The sequence below is a fragment of the Bison bison genome, unplaced genomic scaffold (assembly GCF_000754665.1).
Source record: "Bison bison bison isolate TAMUID 2011002044 unplaced genomic scaffold, Bison_UMD1.0 scf7180017864355, whole genome shotgun sequence".
NCBI classification, from domain to species: Eukaryota; Metazoa; Chordata; class Mammalia; order Artiodactyla; family Bovidae; genus Bison; species Bison bison.
In genome coordinates, this window is record NW_011494927.1 from 1,383,033 (window position 1) to 1,407,726 (window position 24,694).

Sequence of the window (24,694 nt, forward strand, 5' to 3'; positions counted from 1 at the left end):
ATCTCTCCTGCACATAATTTACCTAAAGCTATAATATTTATTAAGATACCAGATAAAAGATGTTTAGTAACCTGTGAAACAACACCAATAGCCTGGAAAGTACTGATGTAGGTAAAACACTGAGCATGAAACTTTAAAGTGAACCAAGATTAAATAAAATAAGGTCCGTGTCAGCCATTGCTTAGGTTAGACATGAGATCAAAGTTGCTGGCCATCAGAATGCTTATGAAAAATATGAACAGTGTTCATTGGAATTGAAAAAAAAATGTGAGGTTTATGTTTCTTCTTTTTTCCATTGATCATAAATTCACCTCATTATCAGTGGTGTTAGAAATAGCCTTAAACACATCATAAATACTTAAAATTTTGGGCAACAGACACAGGTAAAAATATTTATTTTGAAAAGGTTTATTGAAGATTAACCATTACTTATTTTGTAAATATTTAAATTAATGTGTCTTTTTCACTCAAGGAAATCTGAAAAAAAATTCAAGATTTTATATTACTGAAAATGCTATTCAAAATTTTTAAAAATATTTAATATATGTAAATTAAGAACATTATTTTTCAGCCTTCTTGATGTTTCTTCATGATAATAAAATTTCATTCAATTCAAGTACCATTCCTACAAGAGGATTTTTCATTTTGACTATTCTATGAACTATCTGGTCCATTAAAATATGGTACCTGATCCCATGAACAGAAGCCCACTAGACTCCTTTGTCCATGGGATTCTCTAGGCAACAATACTGGAGTGGGTTGCCACTTCCTTCTCTAGGGGATCTTTCTGACTCAGGGATTCAACCTTGGTCACCTGACTTGACGGTGGATTCTTTACTGCTGAGCCACATAGGAAACCCTTTAATAAAAAATGAGTTACATGATTAGTTTTTAGAGTTCTAAAATTATTTGATACTTATTGCCAATGACTTCACTTGATTAATTCATGTATTCAATATTTATAGTATGCCTAACAGGGATTACTATGCTAAACATGAAAGGTATAGATATAAAAAGGTTTAACAACAACTGGAGAACTTTCATTTCTAAAGGAAGAAAAGATATGTAAATGTATACACATTGCAGTGTGAAAATTACTATAAAAAGATTATGCACAGGATGTTCTCTAAGTTCTTTTCTTACACAATAAAATATGAATCAAAAAGAGATTTGGAAATTTCACTCAAAGTGAAATAAATTATTATAAATGAGCTCATTGGTTAGATATGCTGTTTTTTCCAATATGGTAGCTTTTAGGCAAATTAACCATTTAAATTAATCAATTAAAGATAAAATGTAAGATTCAGTTTCTCAGGTAGGTACATAAGCCATAATTTAAAGAACTTAATAATGTCATATTTATTAACACAAAAATCTTATCAAAGTTTGTGTTTAAATGATGTTTCATAGTGTTTTTTCCTTAAAAGGCAATGATTTTTTATGGAAAGTAATTGTGTTCCAATTTAAAATTGTAAAAACACTAAGCTATGAATCTAAGGCAAGTTTCTAGTTGTCAAGTAGAATGCTGTGTACTATTTCCTAATGAAGTCATAGCAAGAGTATATTTTCAGCAGTGTCTTGTTCATTGTTGCATTGTTAATACTTATCAAATTACCTGATGAAATCTGAACAAGAAAGGTTTATTGAATGCTAAATGGATAAATAGATACATTGAACCCATAAATAAATGAACAGTTTTTTTTTTTTTTTCCTTCTTTGAGAGTCAGTCAAATGAACAGAAGGAAGTAGTCATCAACTGGTAAAGAGATCACTTACGCCATCTATTATCTTAATTCTTTCCCACACCATTTCAAAGGAAAGAATAGAATAAGTGATGACAACTTAAGAAATAACTCAGTGGATCAATGAAATAAATTATTGCAAAATAAGAATTTATGAGGCATCAGAAAGTTATGGGATGGGGAGGGAGGTGGGAATGTGGTTCAGGATGAAGAACACATGTACACCCATGGCTGATTCATGTCAATGTATGGCAAAACCACTATAATGTTGTAAAGTAAATTAGCCTCCAATTAAAATAAATAAATTAAAAAGAAATAAAGAAAGTTACGGTTCACTCAAGTTCATAGAGAAATTCAGGATCATATTAAGGCAGTTACTTTTAATAGATGAAATGTTTTGCTGAGTAGTTCATAATGACAGTAGAGGATTAGATAAAAGTACTAAAGTATACCATGCTACCTTATTTCTTTACATTTGGTTTTGTGCATTATTATTATTTTTTTCAATTCTGGTCTCTAATGTTGATGTGTGAACGTTCCTTTCTTAATGATGTAAAAATATAGATGACTCTTAGCCAACTATGTTTATGATAGAAGTTAATCACACTTTCATAACTGAGGTTCATACTTCAGTTGGTGATAATGAGGCATAATTTTCAACACTGTATCTAAGAGGAGTTAAGTTGGGCTTGTGATCCTAAAATCATAAAATGAGTATAATAATTTCAAAGTGGAGAAAATTATTCTTGTCCTTTACAAGTGCTTGAGTAAGACTTAGAATATTGATAAAAATGTTAATATCATGGCAGTGTGAACCAACTGAACATAAGAAACATGTTATTTTTTATTCATGTAATTACCACGTAGAACAAAGGTGTATACTTGGAAGTTAGGTTGAGTTACTATGTGTGTGTGTGTGTGTGCTCAGTCACTCAGTCATGTCCAGCTCTGTATCCCATAACTGTACCCTGACAGGCTCCTCTGTTCATGGGGTTATCTAAGCAAGAATACTGGAGTGTGAAGCTATTTCCTCTTCCAGAGGATCTTCCAGACCCAGGGATCAAACCCATGTCTCCTGCAGCTTCTGCATTGGCAGGCAGACTCTTTACCATTCGAACCACCTTGGAAGCGCTCAGTTACTATAATGGAATTCAGTTCAAATGACTAGCTATTCATCCCAAAGTAAGTTACCGGAGAGAAACTAGAGATTCTAGACAGTGACTTGCATCAGTTGGTTAGAAGCAAACCAGTTCAATTACTGGGTGATGACAAAAAAAAGGAGGCCTTTTGTTCAGCAAGCTAATAAGTAGGTAAATGATTTCAAGACGCTTATTAGAAGAAATAGTGCTTGTACCATGATGAATTTAATCCTTTGAAGGCTGATATTTAACCAGGAAAAAGAAGCTTTAAATAACCAAGTATTATCTGCTTACATTAGAGTGATCTCATGGTAAAAAAATGGGAGGTGGTTTAAGATTGGAGGATCTGAATTGTTATTCAGAAGTGAGTATCCTAAAAAGTATAAACAGGTGCAAAAGCAAAGCAAAATTTTTTATATTTATTTATTTATTAATTGAAGGACGTGAACTGTGAACTTCCAGATGTTCAAGCTGGTTTTAGAAAAGGCAGAGGAACCAGAGATCAAATTGCCAACATTCTCTGCATCATCAAAAAAGCAAGAGAGTTCCAAAAAAGCATCTATTTCTGCTTTATTGACTATGCCAAAGCCTTTACTGTGTGGATCACAATAAACTGTGAAAAATTCTGAAAGAGATGAGAATACAAGATCACCTGACCTGCCTCTTGAGAAACCTATATGCAGGTCAGGAAGCAACAGTTAGAACTGGATATGGAACAACAGACTGGTTCCAAATAGGAAAAGGAGTATGTCAAGGCTGTATATTGTCACTCTGCTTATTTAACTTCTATACAGAGTACATCATGAGAAATGCTGGGTTGGAAGAAGAAGAAGCTGGAATTAAGATTGCTGGGAGAAATATCAATAACCTCAGATATGCAGATGACACCACCCTTCTGGCAGAAAGTGAAGAGGAACTCAAAAGCCTCTTGATGAAGGTGAAAGAAGAGAGTGAAAAAGTTGGCTAAAAGCTGAACATTCAGAAAACTAAGATCATGGCATCTGGTCCCATCACTTCATGGGAAATAGATGGGGAAACAGTGTCAGACTTTATTTTCTTGGGCTCCAAAATCACTGCAGATGATGACTGCAGCCATGAAATTAAAAGACACTTACTCCTTGGAAGAAAAGTTATGACTAACCTATATAGCATATTCAAAAGCAGAGACATTACTTTGCCATCAAGTTCTGTCTAGTCAGGGCTATGGTTTTTCCAGTGGTCATGTATGGATGTGAGAGTTGGACTGTGAAGAAAGCTGGGTGCCGAAGAATTGATGCCTTTGAACTGTGGTGTTGGAGAAGACTCTTGAGAGTCCCTTGGACTGCAAGGAGATCCAATCAGTCCATTCTGAAGGAGATCAGCCCTGGGTGTACTTTGAAAAGAATGATGCTAAAGCTGAAACTCCAGTACTTTGGCCACCTCATGTGAAGAGTTGACTCATTGGAAAGACTCTGATGCTGGGAGGGATTGGGGGCAGGAGGAGAAGGGGACGACAGAGGATGAGATGGCTGGATGGCATCACCGACTGGATGGACGTGAGTTTGAGTGAACTCTGGGAGATGGTGATAGACAGGGAGGCCTGGTGTGCTGAGATTCATGGGATCACAAAGAGTCGGACATGACTGAGTGACTGAACTGAACTGAACTGAACTGAAGGATAATTGATTTACAATGTTGTGTTCCCAGATGGCTCAGTGGTAAAGAATCCACCGGCCAGTGCAGGAGACACGGGAGATGTAAGTTCAATTCCTGGGTTGGAAAGATCCCCTGTAAAAGGAAATAGCAATCCATTCCAAAAATCCTGCTGGGAAAAATCCCATGTAGCCTAGTACACTACAGTCCATGGGGTCACAAAGAGTCAGACAGGACTGAGTGACTGAGAAGTCACGTTGGTTTCCACAATAGAACAACCCAAATCAGACATACGAGATGTGAGTTTCATCCCTGGATGGGGAAGATCCCCTGGAAAAAGGAATGGCTACCCACTCCAGTATTCTTGTTTGGAGAATTCCCTCAACAGAGAAGCCCGGTGTGTTACAGTTCAGGGGGTCGTAAAGAGTTGGACAGGTCTGAATCACTAACACTTTCACTTTCAGTACTGTTTTAATCCTTATTGGGAGGGGAGGTTGATGCATGAATGCCTAGAACTCTCTACTTGCCAGAGACTAGTTTGCACAAGGCAAAGAAAGAAGCAAGACAGTTCCTTATGGTATTTCACAGAGCAACTCTGCCCATAGTGGCAAACTGAGCTGTGTCATAACAAACCACAGAAAGAGCCATCTCATCCATATTCTAGTATATATTTCTTAACATCATGATTCAGCTTTTAAACACCTAAAATCAAATTGCCAACATCCGTCAGATCTTAGAAAAAGCAAGGAAATTCTAGAAAAACATCTGCTTCATTGACTATGTAGAAGCCTTCGACTGTGTGGATCAAAACAAACTGTGGACAATTCTTTAAGAGATGGGAATATCAAGCGACCTTACCTGTCTCCTGAGAAACCTGTTTGCAGGTCAAGGAGCAAGAGTTAGAACCAGACATAGAACAACAAGCTGTTTCAAAATTGGGAAAGGAGTATGACAAGGCTGTATAGGGTCACCCTGCTTACTTAACTTATATGCAGAGTACATCATGTGAAATGCCAGGCTGAATGAATGACAAGCTGGAATCAAGAATGCTGGGAGAAATATCAGCAACGTGAGGTATGCAGATGACACCACTCCAATGGCAGAAAGTGAAGAGGAACTAAAGAGTCTCTTGATGAGTGTGAAAGAGCAGAGTGAAAAAACCTTCTTAAAGCTCAATATTCAAAAAGCAAGATCATGGCATCCAGTTCCATCACTTCATGGCAAATAAATGGGGAAAAGGTGGAAACAGTGACAGATTTTAGTTTCTTGGACTCCAAAATCACTGTGGATGGTGACGTGTAGCCAAAAAGTTAAAAGACACTTGCTTTTTGGAGGAAAAGCTATGTCAAACCTAAACAGCATATTAAAAATTAGATACATCACTTTTTGGACAAAGGTCCATATAAGTCAAAGCTATGGTTTTTCCAGTAGTCATGTACAGATGTGAAAAGTTGGACCGTAAAGACAACTGAATGCTGAAGAATTGATCCTTTCAAACTGAGATGCTGGAGAAGACTCTTGAGAATTCCTTGGACAGCAAGGAGATCAAACCAGTCAATCCTAAAGGAAATCAGCCTTGAATATTCATTGGAAGAACTGATACTGAAGCTGAAGCTCTAGTACTTTGGCCACCTGATGCAAAGAGCTGACTCATTGGAAAAGACTCTGATGCTGGGAAAGATTAAGGGCAGGAGGAGAGGGGGTGACAGAGGATCAGATGGTTGGATGGCATCACTGACTCAATGCACATGAATTTGAGCACTCTGGGAGATAGTGGAGGACAGGGAAGCCTGGCATGCTGCAGTCCATGGGGTCTCAAAGTCCAACATGACTTAATGACTGAACAGCAACCACAGTTTAATCTTCTCTTCCCCTACTGAAGGGCATCTTGGTTGCTTCTAAGTTGTGGCTAATATGAATAAAACTGTTATAAACATCTGTGTGAAGATTTTTCTGTGATTTGGATGAAAATATTAAGGATCATGGCTGCTGGATCGTATAATAGGAATAAATTTAATTTTGTAAGGAATCGTCAAATTGTCTTCCAAAATAGCTATACCACTTTGTGTTCCCACCAACAGTGAAGGGGAGTTCCTGTTTCTCCATGTCCTAATCATCTTTTGATGTTGTCAGTGCTCTGAATTTTGGCCATTCTGATAGATATATAGTAGTATCTCATAGTTGTTTTCATTTGCATTATGATTCCATTTTCAGTGTCCTTTTGCTTAAGGATAATTCTAAAAGTTAGAAATGAACAAAGTGGTAATTTTTTAGTCTGTAATTCATCCTCTAGGATGCTTTGAATTGCCAGTTATTGGAAAATGACATCATGAAATATAGATATGCTCCCAAATTTCCAAGTGAGAATTAGGGTATGCTACTATTCTGAAGAAAATACACTGATGATATTAAATTTTCTGAGCTTGTTTCCAAATGGTAAGTTTACCAAGAATGCCAATTTAAGCAAAGGGCTATCATTGGTGTGTAAATTAAATATCATTAAATATGCAAATTTTAATGAGAAATAAATTCATTTAATGAATTTTCATCTCTGAATATAATATTCTGAATATTTGGAATTTGAAGATAATTATATATTAAAATGACTTATTTTGCTTGTTTATTATCTTTACATTTATTTTAAATTCATTTTACAGACAGACTTACTCAAGCATGTTCCTAAAATGTTGCCTGGTTGAACTTTTGCTATAACTTCTTCTTTGCTTATAAATCTTATGCTTTAAGGAAAAAGGACTGGACAAAACCCTATGTTTTGTCCATGCTTCCCTGACGTTTGTTTTGAAACATAATATATTGCTATGATTTTGGTCACCAAATACAGAGCAAAACTGAGCAAGAATTGGAATTCTTTAAGATATATCTCCAAATAAAGTCAAAATATTTCAACATTGTACAAAATTGTATGTATTGCCATAATTTCTTAAATATAAATTTATTTATTTTAATTGGAGGCTAATTACTTTACAATATTGTATTGGTTTTGCCATACATCAACATAAATCTGCCACAGGTGTTCCCCATTTGATGTTATCTATCTTATTTATCCAATACAAGGATCATATTTTATCACTTATTAATCTATATAGACTTATAGGAAAAGATAAAGTGAAAGGTTGCCAGCAAGCAGAGGCCTTACCACAAAATCTTTATTCTCATTGTCATGACCCTTCGATTACAGAATTAACTCAACCTGATACTGTTTTAAAATCTTCTGAAATATTAAAGGATATGCATTTGAGGTAAAAAAAAAAACACTTATTTTATGACTACACCTGAAATATCATCATGGAAATTAATATATATATATATATATATATATATTAAAATTTCAACTAAGTAACAGAGCAGACATTGCTTGAGTGACCTTGTAAGTTTGAAGTTCATTTAATTAGAAAATTTTCCCCAGAATCAAGATAAAAACAGTAAGAATTCATATTGACCATTTTCTCATTTAAGCCATATTAGGGATCAAAATATATTGCTAAATCACACAAATGATACAAAGCAATTTAAACTGAAAGTTAGAGTTTTACTTACGTAGATGTGGAATTTCAACTTACCCCTGTCTGTGTCATACAGGAATACAAAACAGTTCCATTCATAGTGATCCAGCAGACTCAAAAGGGCTCCTCTTAAGGAAGGCCTTAGCTGCAGCACAAACTGGCTCTCCCCCTCAGTAGGAAAACTTGGTGTGATGAGGGAGATATGCAAGGCGCTGCAGAATGAGGTCAAGGTATGTACTGACCTCTTATCATAGAGTCCAAAAATGGCAAATACTCCTCTGGAATACTGGGAACAGACTAAAATAGAAGAAGAAGAAGAAAAACTATTAGCACACTTTAAAATTGTTGACTCCACATCTACAGTTTATGAAAAAAAAATCTGAATCATTGATATGTCAGGAATATAATATGAGGAAAGAGAAAAAGTGAACTGTGCAATCAGTCATAGAAATAATTAATGAACTCTTGAGGCTGTACTCAATGCCCTGCAGTGAACAAGATAACAAGAGGTTTACTCAAGAAACCAAATTAAATTAAGGAAAATTTGACTAAAATAAAATAATATATAGTTCTCCATGATAATGTGACAAATCCTATGCTAGAAATTTTTAAGTATGACAAATGCAAATTTTTCTCTGTATTTTGTATTATATGCAAAAATATGATATTATACTTGAAAATGTCTGATTATTAATTGGAGGAGCATTTAAATTACCTCAGTGCTGTCCTTCTTAAACTATATGCATTTATTTGTCTTTTCTATTTTGAATTAGATTGCATTTGCTACTTAGTCTAAATTGTTACTTTTTTTTCTCTTTTGCAAGGTAGGTTTCAGTTTTTACCACAACTTTAGAGTTCTCTTGATTTACATTTGAAAACAAGAGTTTATTCTATATGAGAAATAACTACTGTGCTATCCTAGAGGGTTAGTGGAATTGTGGCCAGTTGTGTAGCTTCTGAGCATGTGCATGCTTAGCCACTCAGTCGTGTGTGACCTCATGGACTGCCATCCACCAGGGCTCCTCTTTCTATGGGGATTCTCCAGGCAGGAATTCTGGAGTGGGTTGCCATGCCCTCCTCCAGGGTATCTTTCTAACCCAGGGATAAAACCTAGGTCTACCCACACTGTAGGCAGATTCTTTAACCATCTGAGACACCAGGGAAGCCCAAGAATACTGGAGTGGGTAGCCTGTCCCTTCTCCAGGGGATCTTCCCAACCCAGGAATAGGACCGGGGTCTCCTGCATTGCAGGCAGATTCTTCACCAACTGAGCTACCGTGTAGCTTCTAGGTGGAAGCAATTCTCAAACCCAATGGAACCAAGTTTCCCTGAAGTATTTAAAAGAACTTCAGGTAAACATGTACACAGCCTAGTCTTGACCTTTCTTTCCCATGCTCCCAGTTGTCACAAGGACAAGAAGGCCAATTCATAAAGAGAAAAACAAAAACAAAAAAACTTTTCTCAAGATTCTTGCAAAATCATATTCTGATCCCTCTTTTGACATGACTGATTTCAAACTTGGATGAGTTTTAAATTAAAACTTAATGGATACAGACCTGCATTAAAGGATACTCTTTCTTGTATATACAGTAAATCAAGAATGTTTGAATTCCAAATTCTTACAGTTAACCTCATATGGCTAAAGACCTATTTCTTCTGGGTTTATATAGCTAGTTTAAGAACTTTTTTAGTTATGGAAAGATTTAGTTACAAATTTAACTGATAAATTCATTAAGAAGCCTAGAATGTTGGATAGTAGAATAGTTCCTTGTGAAACATAAGAAACTTGCAGTAATAGGCTCTTGAAAAAAATAGCAATCCTGATAACATTTGTATCTATGTTCTATATCTGGGATTTAGGAAATTATGAAGAATAATTATATAAGAAAAGTTAATAAAATCTGGAAATTTTTATTTTGTTCTTTTCTATTTGTGTCTTGAAATTGGGGATAGAGACTAAGAAATTTAATTAAATCAGAGGAGAGCAACAATTAAAATAAAAGTGCTATTGATTTTCTTTAGATGATGTTCTCCAAGAGATACATGCATGTTTCACAAAAATTAAAGCCCAACTAAGGGACCACAGTCTATGTTCATCTAAGTAAGACTAAGATAGAACTGACATTGATATAGGGGAAAGACTGCAAACTTTGCAAATAAATTCAAACCATAGTGTTTTTACTTATAACCAGTTTGTTATTATTCAGTAACTCAGTCATGTCTGACCAATTGCAACCCCATGGACTGCAGCACACGAGGCTTCCCTGTCCTCCACATCTCCTGGAGTTCATTCAAATTCATGTCCATTGAGTCAGTGATGCAATCCAACCATGTGGTCCCCTGTCGTCCCCTTCTACTCCTGCCTTCAATCTTTCCCAGCATCAGATTTTTTTCTAAGGAGTCAGCTCTTCACATCAGGTGGCCAAAGTACTGGAGCTTTAGCATTAGCATCAGTCTTTCTAGTGAATATTCAGAGTTTATTTCCTTTAGAATTGACTAAGATTTGATCTCCTTGCAGTCCAAGGGACTCTCAAGAGTCTTCCCCAACAGTTCTAAGTCATCAGTTCTTCAGTGCTCAGCCTTCTTTATGGTTCAACTTTCACATCTGTACATAACTACTGGGAAAACTGTAGCTTGAACTATTAAAAACTTTGTGAGCAAAGTAATGTTTTTGACTTTTAATGCACTATCCAGGTTTGTAATAGATTTTCTTCCAAGAAACAAGTGTCTCTTCATCAAGAGACTCTTTAGTTCCTCTTCACTTTCTGCCATAAGAGTGGTGTCATCTTGTACTAATCCTAACCTAGGCTAAATTCCTTATTCTTATTCGTCTCAACTATCAATATAGTTGGGACGAATAAGATGGTGGAGTAGAAGGAGTTATGCTCATCTTCTCCTGTAAAAACACCAGAATTGCAACTAATGCTGAACAACCATTGATTGGAAATTTTTGGATCCCACCAAAATAAGATACCCCACTCCAAGGGCAAAGGAGAAGCTGAGACAAGACAGTAGGAGGTGCACAATTGTGTTTAAAATCAAATCACAGACCCACCAGTGACTCTTGGAGGGTGCAAACAATTTGTTCTGTGCAAAAGGACCCAGGAAATGGAGAAGTGACCTAGACAAGAGACAGAGGAGAAATGGAAAGATATACCCATCTGAATATAGAGTTCCGAAGAATAGGAAGGAGAGATAAGAAAGTCTTCCTAAATGATAAATGCAAATAAATAAAGGGAAAAAGTAGAATAGGAAAGACTAGAGAGCTCTTCAAGAAAATTAGAGATACCAAGGGAACATTTAAAGCAAGATGGGCACAATAAAGGACCGAAACGGTATGGACCTAACAGAAGTAGAAGATATTAAGAAGAGGTGGCAAGGATACACAGAAGAGCTATGCAGAAAAGACCATAAAGACCAGATAACCACAATGGTGTGATCACTCACCTAGAGCCAGATATTTTGGGGTGTGAAGTCAAGTGGGCCTTAGGAAGGATTACTACAAAAAAAGCTGGTGGTGGTGATGGAATTCCAGCTGAGCTATTTAAATCCTAAAAAGCTTTATAGTTTCTGGTCTTACGTTTAGATCTTTAATCCATTTTGAGTTTATTTCTGTGTATGGTGTTAGAAAGTGTTCTAGTTTCATTCTTTTACAAGTGGTTGACCAGTTTTCCCAGCACCACTTGCTAAAGAGATTGTCTTTAATCCATTGTATATTCTTGCCTCCTTTGTCAAAGATAAGGTGTCCATAGGTGCGTGGATTTATCTCTGGGCTTTCTATTTTGTTCCATTGATCTATTTTTCTGTCTTTGTGCCAGTACCATACTGTCTTGATGACTGTGGCTTTGTAGTAGAGCCTGAAGTTAGGCAGGTTGACTCCTCCAGTTCCATTCTTCTTTCTCAGGATGACTTTGGCTATTTGATTTTTGTGTTTTTTGTATTTCCATACAAATTGTGAAATTATTTGTTCTAGCTCTGTGAAAAATACCATTGGTAGCTTGATATATCTCTCCGACATACATCACAGCAGGATCCTCTATGACCCACCTCCCAGAATATTGGAAATAAAAGCAAACATAAACAAATGGGACCTAATTAAGCTTAAAAGCTTCTGCACAACAAAGGGAACTATAAGCAAGGTGAAAAGATAGCCTTCAGAATGGGAGAAAATAATAGCAAATGAAGCAATGGACAAACAACTAATCTCAAAAATATATAAGCAACTCCTACAGCTCAATTTCAGAAAAATAAATGACCCAACCGAAAAATGGGCCAAAGAACTAAGTAGACATTTCTCCAATGAAAACATACAGATGGCTAACAAACACATGAAAAGATGCTCAACATCACTCATTATCAGAGAAATGCAAATCAAAACCACTATGAGGTACCATTTCACGCCAGTCAGAATGGCTGCAATCCAAAAGTCTACAAGCAATTAATACTGGAGAGGGTGTAGAGAAAAGGGAACCCTCTTACACTGTTGGTTGGAATGCAAACTAGTATAGCCACTATGGAGAACAGTGTGGAGATTCCTTAAAAAACTGGAAATAGAACTGCCTTATGACCTAGCAATCCTACTGCTGGGCATACACACTGAGGAAACCAGAATTGAAAGAGACACATGTACCCCACTATTCATCGCAGCACTGTTTATAATAGCCAGGACATGGAAACAACCTAGATGTCCATCAGCAGATGAATGGATAAGAAAGCTGTGGTACATATACACAATGGAGTATTACTCAGCCATTAAAAAGAATACATTTGAATCAGTTCTAATGAGGTGGATGAAACTGGAGCCTATTATGCAGAGTGAAGTAAGCCAGAAATAAAAACACCAATACAGTATACTAATGCATATATATGGAATTTAGAAAGTTGGTAACAATAACCCTGTATACGAGACAGCAAAAGAGACACTGGTGTATAGAACAGTCTATTGGACTCTGTGGGAGAGGGAGAGGGTGGGATGATCTGGGAGAATAGCATTGAAACATGTATAATATCATATATGAAATGAGTCGCCAGTCCAGGTTGGATGCATGATACTGGATGCTTAGGGCTGGTGCACTGGGACGACCCAGAGGGATGGGACGGGGAAGGAGGAGGGAGGAGGGCTCAGGATACGGAACACGTGTATACCTGTGGCAGATTCATGTTGATATATGGCAAAACCAATACAATATTGTAAAGTTAAAAAATAAAAAAATAAATAAAAATAAATCCTAAAAAGATAATGCTGTGGATGTGCTGCATTCAGTATGCCAGGGAATTTGGAAAACTCAGCACTGGCCACAGGACAGAAACAGGTCAGTTTTCATTCCAGTCCCAAAGAAGGGCAATGTCAAAAAATGTTCAGACTACCGCACAATTGCTTTCATTTCACATGCTAGCAAAGTAATGCTCAAAATTCTTCTAGCTAGCCTTCAAAAGTATGTGAACCGAGAACTTTCATATGTTCAAGGTGCATTTAGAAAGGGAGAGTAACCAGAGTCCAAATTTCCAACATCAGTTGGATCATAGAAAAGTCAAGAGAATTCCAGGAAAACATTTATTTCTGTTTCATTGACTACACTAAAACCTTTGACTGTGTAGATCACAACAGACTATGGAAAAATCTTAAAGAAATGGGTCTATCAGGCAACCTTACCTGCCTCCTGAGAAACCTGTACGCAGGTTAAGAAGCAACAGTTAGAACTGGACAGGAACAACAGACTGGTTCCAAATTGGGAAAGGAGTATGCTAAGGCTGTATATTGTCACTCTGGTTATTTAACTTATATGAAGAGTATATCATGTAAAATTCTGGGCTGGATGAAGCACAAGCTGGAATCAAGATTGCATGGAGAAATATCAGTAACCTCAGATATGAATATGACACCACTCTTATGGCAGAAAGCAAAGGGGAACTAAAGAGCCTCTTGATGAAGGTGAAAGACAAGAGTTAAAATGTCTGGCTTAAAACTCAACATTCAAAAAACTAAGATCATGGCATCCAGTCCCATCACTTCATGACAAATAGATGGGAAAACAATGGAAACAATTAGAGGCTTTATTTTCTTGGGCTCCAAAATCACTGCAGATGGTGACTGCAGCCATGAATTTAAAGGACCCTTGCTTCTTAAAAGAAATGATGTGACAAATCTAGACAGTGTATTGAATAGCAAAGACATTACTTTGCAGCAAAGGTTCATCTAGTCAAGGCTATGTTTTTCCCAGAAGTCATACATGGATGTGAGATTTCAACCATAAAGAAAGCTGAGCACCTAGAATTCATGCTTTTGAACTGTGGTTGAAGTCTCTTGACAGTCCCTTGGACTGCATGGAGATCAAACCAGTCAATCCTAAAGGAAATCAGTCCTGAATCCTCAGTGGAAGTACTGATGCTGAAACTGAAGCTCCAGTACTTTGGCCACGTGATGTGAAGAGTTGACTCATTAGAAAAGACCCTAATGTTGTGAAATATAGAAGACAGGTGTAGCAGTGGGTGACAGAGGATGAGATGGTTGGATGGTATCACTGATTCCATGGACATGAGTTTGAGCAAGCTCCAGGAGATAGTGAAGGACAGGTAAGCCTGGCATGTTGTAGTCCATGGGGTTGCAAATAGTCAGGCACGACTGAGCAACTGAACAACCACATCAATGAATATATGAAATGTCAAGGATCATATGAGATAATATACATAAGACTGGACTTCCCAAGTGGCTCAGTGGTAAACAATCCACCTGCCAATGCAGGAAACGCAAGAGATGTGGACGGGTTGATCCCTGTGTCAAAAAGATCCCCTGGAGTAGAAAATGGTAATCCACTCCAGTATTCTTTCCCTGAACAAGCTATGGACAGATAAGCCTGGTGGTCCACAGTGCAAGAGTTCTCAAAGAGTCGAACAGCACTGAGCAAATGAGCATGCATGTAAGTCTATCATCTTAAGAGTATATATGAGGCAATTAGTAAGTGGCTGATCTTATGAACACAAATTTTCTATATTTGTGTATCAATTTAAGTAGTTCTAGTGTTTAATAGGAGCACAAAAGGGTTAGAGAGTAAAATGCCACAGTTCATTGAAAACCAAGTATTCAGATTCTGTATAACAAATACCAATTATTTTCATGAATGTTTGCATTAAGGTTTATAAAGAAATTCTACCAAGAAAGACTATTCAGTTCTAATTCTATATTCATTAGGAACTAGAATTTGATTAATTGAGTAGATTCACTAACCTGGAAAACTTGTTCTGACAAAATAACTGGCTATAATTTTCCTGGAAGTTATGAGAAACATCAAATTTAACACGGAAATTTTCAGTTTGAACTCAATAAAGTTCTTTAATTTAAAGCACCTTCACTTTTGCTTTCACTTTCAATAAAAGTATTGCTGGATTGGACCTTAACCTCATGAAAGTTCCACCAAGATTTGGATATATTTATGTAAGTACTATTAATTTGGCATATAGCTTGGAGTTACTAAGTGAGTTTCTTATTTCATACTTTCCTGTTCCTTTGATTTTCATGTAATATCAAGTGGATTTTTCATGCAAATTGGTCCACTGTCAATTTTTATGTACTAAGTAATCTGGTAATTTGGTTCAATTAATTTTTATTTTATACTTTACAGAAGAAAAAAACTTGAAGAGATTTGAAACTCTAATCTAAGATACTGGCTTTTAGTTTGGTGCTAAAAATTATACTGTTGCATCAATTCATAAAATTTTATAAAAGTATTATATATTTATATTATTTATTCACCCTATAGTGAACACTTAGGTTGTTTCCTTGCATTGGTTACTGTATAATAATCATGTACAATAATGCTGCAGTTAACATGGCTGTGCAGATATCTCTTTGAGATAGTGATTTAATTCCCTTCAGATATATACCACAAAGTGGCATTGATGAATCATATGGTTGTACCATTTTAATTTTTAAGGTGCCTCTATGCTGTTATTTATAGTGGCTATACCAATTTGTATCCTCCCTGCCCCCCACAAAGTTTGAGGGTTCCTTTTTCTCCACATCTTCACAGTTTTACTTTTTACACAATTATCACTTGTCTTATTGATAATAGCCATTCTAACAGGTATGAAGTGATATCACATTGTGGTTTCGATTGCATTTCCCAGATTGATTGATTTCTCTAATGTTGAGCATCTTTTCATGTATCAATTTGTCTTTAGAGAAATGCCTATTCAAGTCTTTTATTTTTCTTTTTTCTATTTTTTTTTTTTACAATGTTGTGTTGGTTTCTGCCATACAACAATACAAAATATACATACGTATACCTATATATATATATTATAAGTATACATACATCCCTCCTTCCAAAGCCTCCCTTCCCTCCCCCCATCTCATTGCTCCAGGTCATCACAGGGTGCCATATTGGACTCCCTGTGCTACACAGCAACTTCTCAACAGCTATCCATCTTATACATAATAGTGTATATATGTTGATGCTCCTTTCTTTTCTCTTTCTCTCTCTCTCTTTTTTTTTTTTTTGTTTGCTTTTCCACACTCCACAACTTGTGGGATCCCAGTTTACAGTGCAGAAATCATGCCTGAGCCCCTGAAGTGGTAGCACTGAGTCTGAACTGCTGGAGTGACAAGGTATGTCAGGACCCAGGGAATGTTAATCCGAGTGAGGTATCCCAGAGGTTCACTTCTCAACACACAGACTCAGCTCTACCCAACTGCCTGAAAATCCCACTGCTAGAAACCTCAGGCCAAACAACTATTAAGACAGGAACAAAATCCTACCCATCCCCCCCCAAAAAAAATGAAGGGACAAAAGTGTATGTTACAGATGGAGGAGCAAGGTAAAAACTTCTAAGACAGAATTAGTGAAAAGAAAATAGGCAACCTATCTGAAAAAGAACTGAGAGCAATGAGAGTACACACGTTTCAAGATATCAAAAAAGAATGGAGAAAATACAATAAATATGCAAAAGGATAGGAATCCTTCGAGTTGAATTTAGTGACCTGTGATCTTGAATGATCTTGAATGTCCCAATCTTGTCCCTGATCTGGGAAATTTTCAACCATTATTTTTTAAGTAAGTTTTCAGTTTCTATTTTCTTCTCTTCTTCCAGAAATCCCATAATTCATAGATTGTTTATCTTATGGTATCTCATAAATCTTATAGGTTTTCTTCATTTTCTTTCTTTCCTCCTTTTCTAAAAATGTTACTCCAATTAGATATTTACAAGTAGTGTGTCTTCAAGCTCACTGATTCTTTCTCTTGTTGGTTGAGCCTGTTGTTGAAACTTTCTATTGAGTTCTCCAGTGAGTCATTATACTTTTGAGCCCCAAGGTTCCTATTTAGTTCTTTTTATATTTCCTATTTCTATTTTTGTTGTTGTTGTTGTTTAACTTCTCATTTCTTGGTATTGCTTTCCTGAATTCTTTAAATTGTTTATCGGTCTTCTCCTGTGGTTGAGAACCCTTAGACAATTATTTTGCATTCTTTGTCAGGCAGTTCATGGATCATCATTTCCTTGGGGTCAGTTACTGGATATTTACTGTGTTCCTTTTGTGCTGTTATGTTTCCCTCATCAGCTCAGGCAGCTGGGGTCTATGACACTGAAAATTGCATGGTCCTTAGTAAGAGCAGTGGGTGTGATTGCACAGTGGCCACTAAAGCTGCTGGGGTTCTCACAGCATCTTCAGATCCAGTAGCAAGGGTCAAGGGAAGGTGACAGTGGTGGCTAGAACCAATGGTGTGCATATCCTTGGCTGGCTGCATAAGCACATACAGTGGTGAGAGCTGAGACTGGAAGCAGGATCCAGGGCTAGCTGCAAGAACACTAGCAGTTTTGGAAGCCCAGGTTTTTTGCATGTAGTCATGTGACAGCATGGGCTCACTGCAAGTTCATGCATGATGGGGTGGCAGCTGGTGATGGGAATCAGGGCAGGGATTGCGCAGGTGGTTGGCTACTAGGACAAGCTGTAGGTAACTAACTGCAGTGCAGACCAGTGAGAAAGGTCAGGGTGAGATCTGGGCCCACAGCAGGTGTGGGGACCTTGGCTTTTAGTGGGCACTTATATAGCTATAGGAGCTAATAATTGGTGTGCACACAGCAGTGGGAGTTGGCTACAGGGGTCCAGGCTGGCATCCTGCATGAATGTAATTTTAGAGGCTGGGTCTGAATGCTAGTACAGACCTTGGGTCTGGCAAAAGAGGAAGGAAGAAAGCAGCGAGGGAATCAGGCAACTGGCATCTGTGAATGTGAAAATATGGAGGACAAAAATTTCAGCCATGAAATATACAGGGACTCTGTGATGGTTGTTCTAATTGGTTTCTTCAGCAGAGAAATCTGCTTGGGTCTGCTGTAGACGAGCTTGCTGGGGTCCAGATAAAAGTTGTGCTGGTCTGCAAAGTCTTTAACGGCTGTTGAGATCCTTAGTCATGAAGCCTATTGTGATCCTCTGACAAGTAGGCTCCTGAAACCCAGGTCTTTTCTGCACATGGCTATTATTGGTAACCTCTTCCCTTCTTCATTATTCCTAGATGTCTCAGCATCTCTGGTCTCTGGATGTGGTAAAACCACAGTGGGTACCTGGTGCAGTTCCCTAAAAGACTGGGGAAACTGATCGCTCGCCTTGCTCTGCTTTACCAGACCAAGAGAACCCTCTCAGGTTGGGAGCCCCCTTTGGGCACTGAGCAGGGATGATGAAAACAAAATGAAATTTTTCTTCCTATCATTTTTGTGTGGCTACTAAGATTTTTCCTCTTTGGTATTTCTGAAGCTTTGTAAGTGCGCTCCTGAGCTTTCCAAGAGCTATTTTCATTTGAAGACAACTACCTAATTATTGTTCTCTGTGGGAAGACAGAAGATTGGGCCTTCTACACTGCCACCTTGGTTGTAAAATTCTAAATTTAATAAATATATCCATATTACATCTGAATAACACAGAGATGTGTAAGCATTTGATCCTAGAAGCTGTATTCCTGTCATATATTTTATTATTCAATATTGTAGTTCCTCATGTGTTTAAAAATTTTAAACATATCATAGCCTCTATCTGATATTTCTGAAACCCTTGGTAACTTAACACTTCTTTGTGTGGATTCTAATGCTTGCTCAAGGTGAGTTGTCAACATTCTAGTTACATAGTTTTGCATACTGAGCTCATTTTAGCAAAGTCTGTTTGTGAGAATTTACAGAAACCTGCTTCAGAGAAACATTTCTCCAAAGCGAATTTGCCATTACTCTGCCAAGCACGTCAGTGTGTTTGTACATTTGGTGGCAATAGTGGTGCTGTTGTGTGTGCGTGTGCATGAGTTATGTGCAATATCCATGAATTTCTCAGTTTATGGGCTCTTAGAAAATGCAGAGTGTATAACTTTGTATAGGAAACTTACATGAGAGCAGGCAATTGTATAAAAATTCTCATGGGAGACCATCATTATGATTTTTTTTTGTTTAAAGAGCTCTTAGCAAGCCACTAAAAATACGCTTTTTCACTAAAGCTATAGCCTGGTCTATATGGTAGTCTTAGTTCCAACTTCATGCAACTTGTTGGCAATGTCTTTAAAATCATGTTCCCATTCATACATTTAGTTAAAATCCTCTCAAGGAAAGCTGCACAGTCCACTCTTGTTTTTAAATTATTATTGCTTCCAGTTCCCCAGTTCTGTCTTTTGGATATAAGCCTGCAAAGTCAATATACATTTTAGATATGTAATACTTATAATTGCTTTTTATTTAATTAATTTATTTTTGCTTGGAGGATAATTTCTTTACATTTACTCTCCTGTGTTTTTGATGATCCAGCAGATATTGACAATTTGATCTCTGGTTCCTCTATCTTTTCTAAATCCAGCTTGATCATCTGGAAGTTCATGGTTCACATATTGTTGAAGCATGACTTGGAGGATTTTGAGCATTACTTAACTAGCATGTGAGATAAGAGCAATTGTGTGGTAATTTGAGCATTCTTTGGCACTGCCTTTCTTTGGGATTGGAAAGAAAACTGACCATTTCCATATGGCCACTGCTGAGTTTTCCAAATTTGCTGGCATACTGAGTGCAGCACTTTCACAGCATCATCTTTAAAGATTTGAAAGAGCTCAACTGGAATTTCATCACCTCCACTAGCTTTGTTCTTAGTGAGCTTCCTAAGGCCCACTTGACTTCACATTCCAGAATGCCTGGCTCTAGGTAAGTGATCACACCATTGTTATTATCTGGGTCATGAAGAGTTTTTTTTTTTTGTATGGTTCCTCTGTGTATTCTTGCTGCCTCTTCTTAATAGAGTTCTAGAAAAACATCTATTTTTGCTTTATTGACTATGCCAAAGCCTCTAACTGTGTGGATCACAACAAACTGCATAAAATTCTTCAAGAGATCGGAATACCAGACCACTTGACCTGCCTCTTGAGAAATCTGTATGCAAGCCAGGAAGCAACTGTTAGAACTGGGCATGGAACAACAGATTGGTTCCAAATAGGAAAAGGAATATTTCAAGGCTGTATACTGTCAACCTGGTTATTTAACTTATAAGCAGAGTATATCATGAGAAACACTGTGAATGAAGCACAAGCTGGAATCAAGATTTCCAGGAGAAATATCAATAATCTTAGATATGCAGATCACACCACCTTTAGGCAGAAAGTGAAGAACTAAAGAGCCCACTCAATGAAAATGTAAGAGGAGAGTGAACAAGTTGGCTTAAAGCTCAACATTCAGAAAACAAAGATCATGGAATCTGGTCCCATTACTTCAGGGCAAATAGACGGGGAAACAATAGAAACAGTGACAGACTTGATTATTTTGGGCTCCAAAATCACTGCAGATGGTGATTGCAGCCATGAAATTAAAAGGAGCTTACTCCTTGGAAGGAAAGTTATGACCAACCTAGACAGCATATTCAAAAGCAGAGACATTACTTTGCCAGCAAAGGTGCATCTAGTTAAGGCTATGGTTTTTCCAGTAGTCATGTATGTATGTGAGTGTTGGAGTATAAAGAAAGCTGAGTGCCAAAGAATCGATGCTTTTGAACTGTGGTGTTGGAGAAGGCTCTTGAGAGTCCCTTGGACTGCAAGGAGATCCAACCAGTCCCTACTAAAGGAGATCAGTCCTGAGTGTTCATTGAAAGGACTGATGTTGAAGCTGAAACTCCAATATTTGGCCACCTGAAGTGAAGGGCTGACTCAAGGCTTGGAAAGATTAAAGGCTGGAGGAGAAGGGGACAACAGAGGATGAGATGGTTGGATGGCATCACCGACTCAATGGAGATGAATTGGGGTAAACTCTAGGAGTTGGTGATGGACAAGGAGGCCTGGCATAATGCAGTCCATGTGGTCACAAAGAGTCGGACACGACTGACTGACTGAACTGAGCTGAACTGCTTTACAATGGTTTGTTGGTTTCTGCCATACAACAGCGTGAATCAACTATAATGTATCCGCTCCTTCTTGATCCTTCCTCCCATCCACCCCTCTCCACCACCACTCTAGGTCATCACAGAGCACCAGTCTGATCTCCTTGTGTTACAGCAGTTTCCTGCAAGCTATCTATTTTACACATGGTAGTATATAGATATGTCAGTGTTGCTTTATAATTGTTTTTACAATGTATGCTTTATATTATAGAATTAGTAATAATTATGTAAGTCTTTGCTGTATATGTTACTAAGATGTTGTGGTATAAAGTAGAAATTTCATCCAAACTTACGTTTGGCGTAACCCCTGATATATTTTGGGCTGATGGGAATACCAGACCACCTGCCCTGCCTCTTGAGAAACCCATATGCAGGTCAGGAAGCAACAGTTAGAACTGGACATGGAACAACAGACTGGTTCCAAATAGGGAAAGGAGTACGTCAGGCTGTATATTGTCACCCTGCTTATTTAACTTATATGCAGAGTACATCATGAGAAACGCTGGGCTGGAAGAAGCACAACCTGGAATCAAGATTGGCAGGAGAAATATCAATAACCTCAGATATGCAGATGACACCACCCTTATGGCAGAAAGTGAAGAGGAACTCAAAAGCCTCTTGATGAAAGTAGAAGAGGAGAGTGAAAAAGTTGGCTTAAAGCTCAATATTCAGAAGATGAAGATCATGGCATCTGGACCCATCACTTCATGGGAAATAGATGGGGAAACAGTGGAAACAGTGTCAAACTTTATTTTTTGGGGCTCCAAAATCACTGCAGATGGTGATTGCAGCCATGAAATTAAAAGACGCTTACTCCTTGGAAGGAAAGTTATGACCAACCTAGATAGCATATTAAAAAGTAGAGACATTATTTTGCCAACAAAAGTCCATCTAGTCAAGGCTATGTTTTCTTTCCAGTAGCCATGTATGGATGTGAGAGTTGGACTGTGAAGAAAGCTGAGCGCCAAAGAATTGATGCTTTTGAACTGTGGTGTTGGAGAAGACTCTTGAGAGTCCCTTGGACAGCAAGGAGATCCAACCAGTCCATTCTAAAGGAAATCAGTCCTGGGTGTTCTTTGGAAGGAATGATGCTTACGCTGAAACTCTAGTTCTTTGGCCACCTCATGGGAAGAGTTGACTCATTGGAAAAGACTCTGATGCTGGGAGGGATTGGAGGCAGGAGGAGAAGGGGACGACAGAGGATGAGATGGCTGGATGGATGGCATCACCGACTCGAAGGATGTGAGTTTGAGTGAACTCCGGGAGTTGGAGGCCTGGCGTGCTGCAATTCATGGGGTCGCAAAGAGTTGGACACGACTGAGCAACTGAACTGAACTGAACTGATGAATTATCAATTCTAATAATGAAGAAATTTTATTTTCTTACAAACTTTCCCTGATTTCCTTAGGCTGAATTAGAGTCCCTTCCTCTTTTGTTATTTCTTGTTCTATACATTTTTTGAAACACTGAACTTTTTAAGCTGTTCATTACAATTATTTTTCATATTGTTTATCCCTAGCAATAGCCATGAGATTCCTGGGAGTCTTAGTCATCTTACATTCCCCAATGGATATTTTGTTGAGTGAACAAGTACATAAATAAGTCACTCTGTTGCACATCTGTAACTCATATAATTTGTGCTCAGTTATGTCCAGCTCTTTGTGGCCCCATGGACTGTAGCTGGCCAGGCTTCTCTGCCCATGGAATTTCAGGCAGCATTACTGGAGTGGATTGCCATTTTCTACTGTAGGGGATCTCCCAACAGGGATTTAACTCACATCTTTTGTGTTTCCTGCATTGACAGACAGATTCTTTTCCACTAGTGCCACCTGGGAAGCCCAATAAATTTTAAAAAGAAATACAATATTTTAAGGAAGCTTATTATTTTATATAATTTGATATATTCTCATTCTCTCAGATACTTTATTACTTTGTATTATTATATTGTAATCAAGTTATTTGTTTCTCTCTTATATTAGATATTGCATGCTGTAGACATATTGCATAAATGTTTATAGATATATTTAAACTATAATTGTTGAATAATATTAGTAAAAATTGCATCTATTAATATTGGATGAGGGAAATGCATTAATTTTGGTTATCAGAAATAGAATGTGATGACTCTGTAAGTTCAGGGAAGAAGAACAGTAAGGCAAACATTGAGGAGAAGGAGGTAAGCTAAAATAAGAGGAAACTAAAGGATATTTATATTCCTATGATCACAGAAGTGAGGTAGCTTAAGAATGGAATACTGCCATTTTGGACACAGGTCTCAATATAAATTGAACTACGCAAGTCTCATTGCTAGCTGCTATGGTGATAAATCTCTTCTTTATACTAATATTTACCAATGCAAATAATGTTAAAAATGATTAGTTAGAACAACAAATGATGTAGTCATTACATTTTGCAGATAGAGCTAGGGAAGAATTTGTGAGCCAGATATAGGTGAACTTATAAGGATTGTAAGGTAAAATGCATTATTATGCTGGAGATATTGGCCTAGATCTGTTGATTTTTCCTTCTCATTGATTAGTCAGGGTAAATATAATAGGTACTTTTTGCTTATGTGTTATTTCATTTGTTCTACCTGCTGGTCATTATGACATTGGTAGATACCCAAGAAGTAAACAAATTTTCCACTCTGATGGTTTTGGTAAATTATCTGACTTTGTTAGCATTTGTGAAAATCTATTGCCTTGAATAATTTTCCCAGCCTTTCCTGCTACAGAAGTACTAGGATGTGTAGGCAAAAGATTAAAAAATTAAAGACAACAGCTTATTCATTTAGATATGTCTTTATATTTTACTAAGAACATTTACATACATTACCTCATTTATTATTATTGCTTTGTATTGTTGTTACTATTATCATTTACATTTTATATGAAGGAAAATATTAATTATTCCTTAGTACATGAAAATATAGGTCACAGAAATTTATCTAATGTTAAAATTATTCTCTTTGGAACTGCTAAATACTTCTTCCTATACTCAGTCTTTATTTTTTATTTTTACTGATGTACAGTTTATGTAGAGTATTACATAAGTTTCAGGTGTACAACATAGTGATTTACAACTTGTAAAAGTTATATTCAATTTATATTTATTATAAAATATTGGCTATGTTCCCTGTTTTGTATAATATATCCTTGTCTTTTATTTATTTTGTATATAGTGGCTTGTACCTCTTAAATCTCTATCCCTACCTTGCCCTTACCTAGATCCATTTTCAACCACCTGTCTGTACTCTGTATCCATGAGTCTGTTTTA

General features: G+C 37.1%; 1 protein-coding gene across 3 annotated transcripts in view; it reads right to left on the bottom strand.

Moving 5' to 3' along the window:
• GRIA4 (glutamate receptor, ionotropic, AMPA 4) overlaps window positions 1-24,694 on the bottom strand; it is a 673,532-nt gene that overhangs the window by 411,832 nt on the left and 237,006 nt on the right. For all 3 annotated transcript variants that reach the window (XM_010855154.1, XM_010855155.1, XM_010855156.1), the window contains exon 3: window positions 8,095-8,334. In XM_010855154.1, the coding sequence (XP_010853456.1) occupies window positions 8,095-8,334 (240 nt within the window). The remainder of the gene's footprint in view (window positions 1-8,094; window positions 8,335-24,694) is intronic.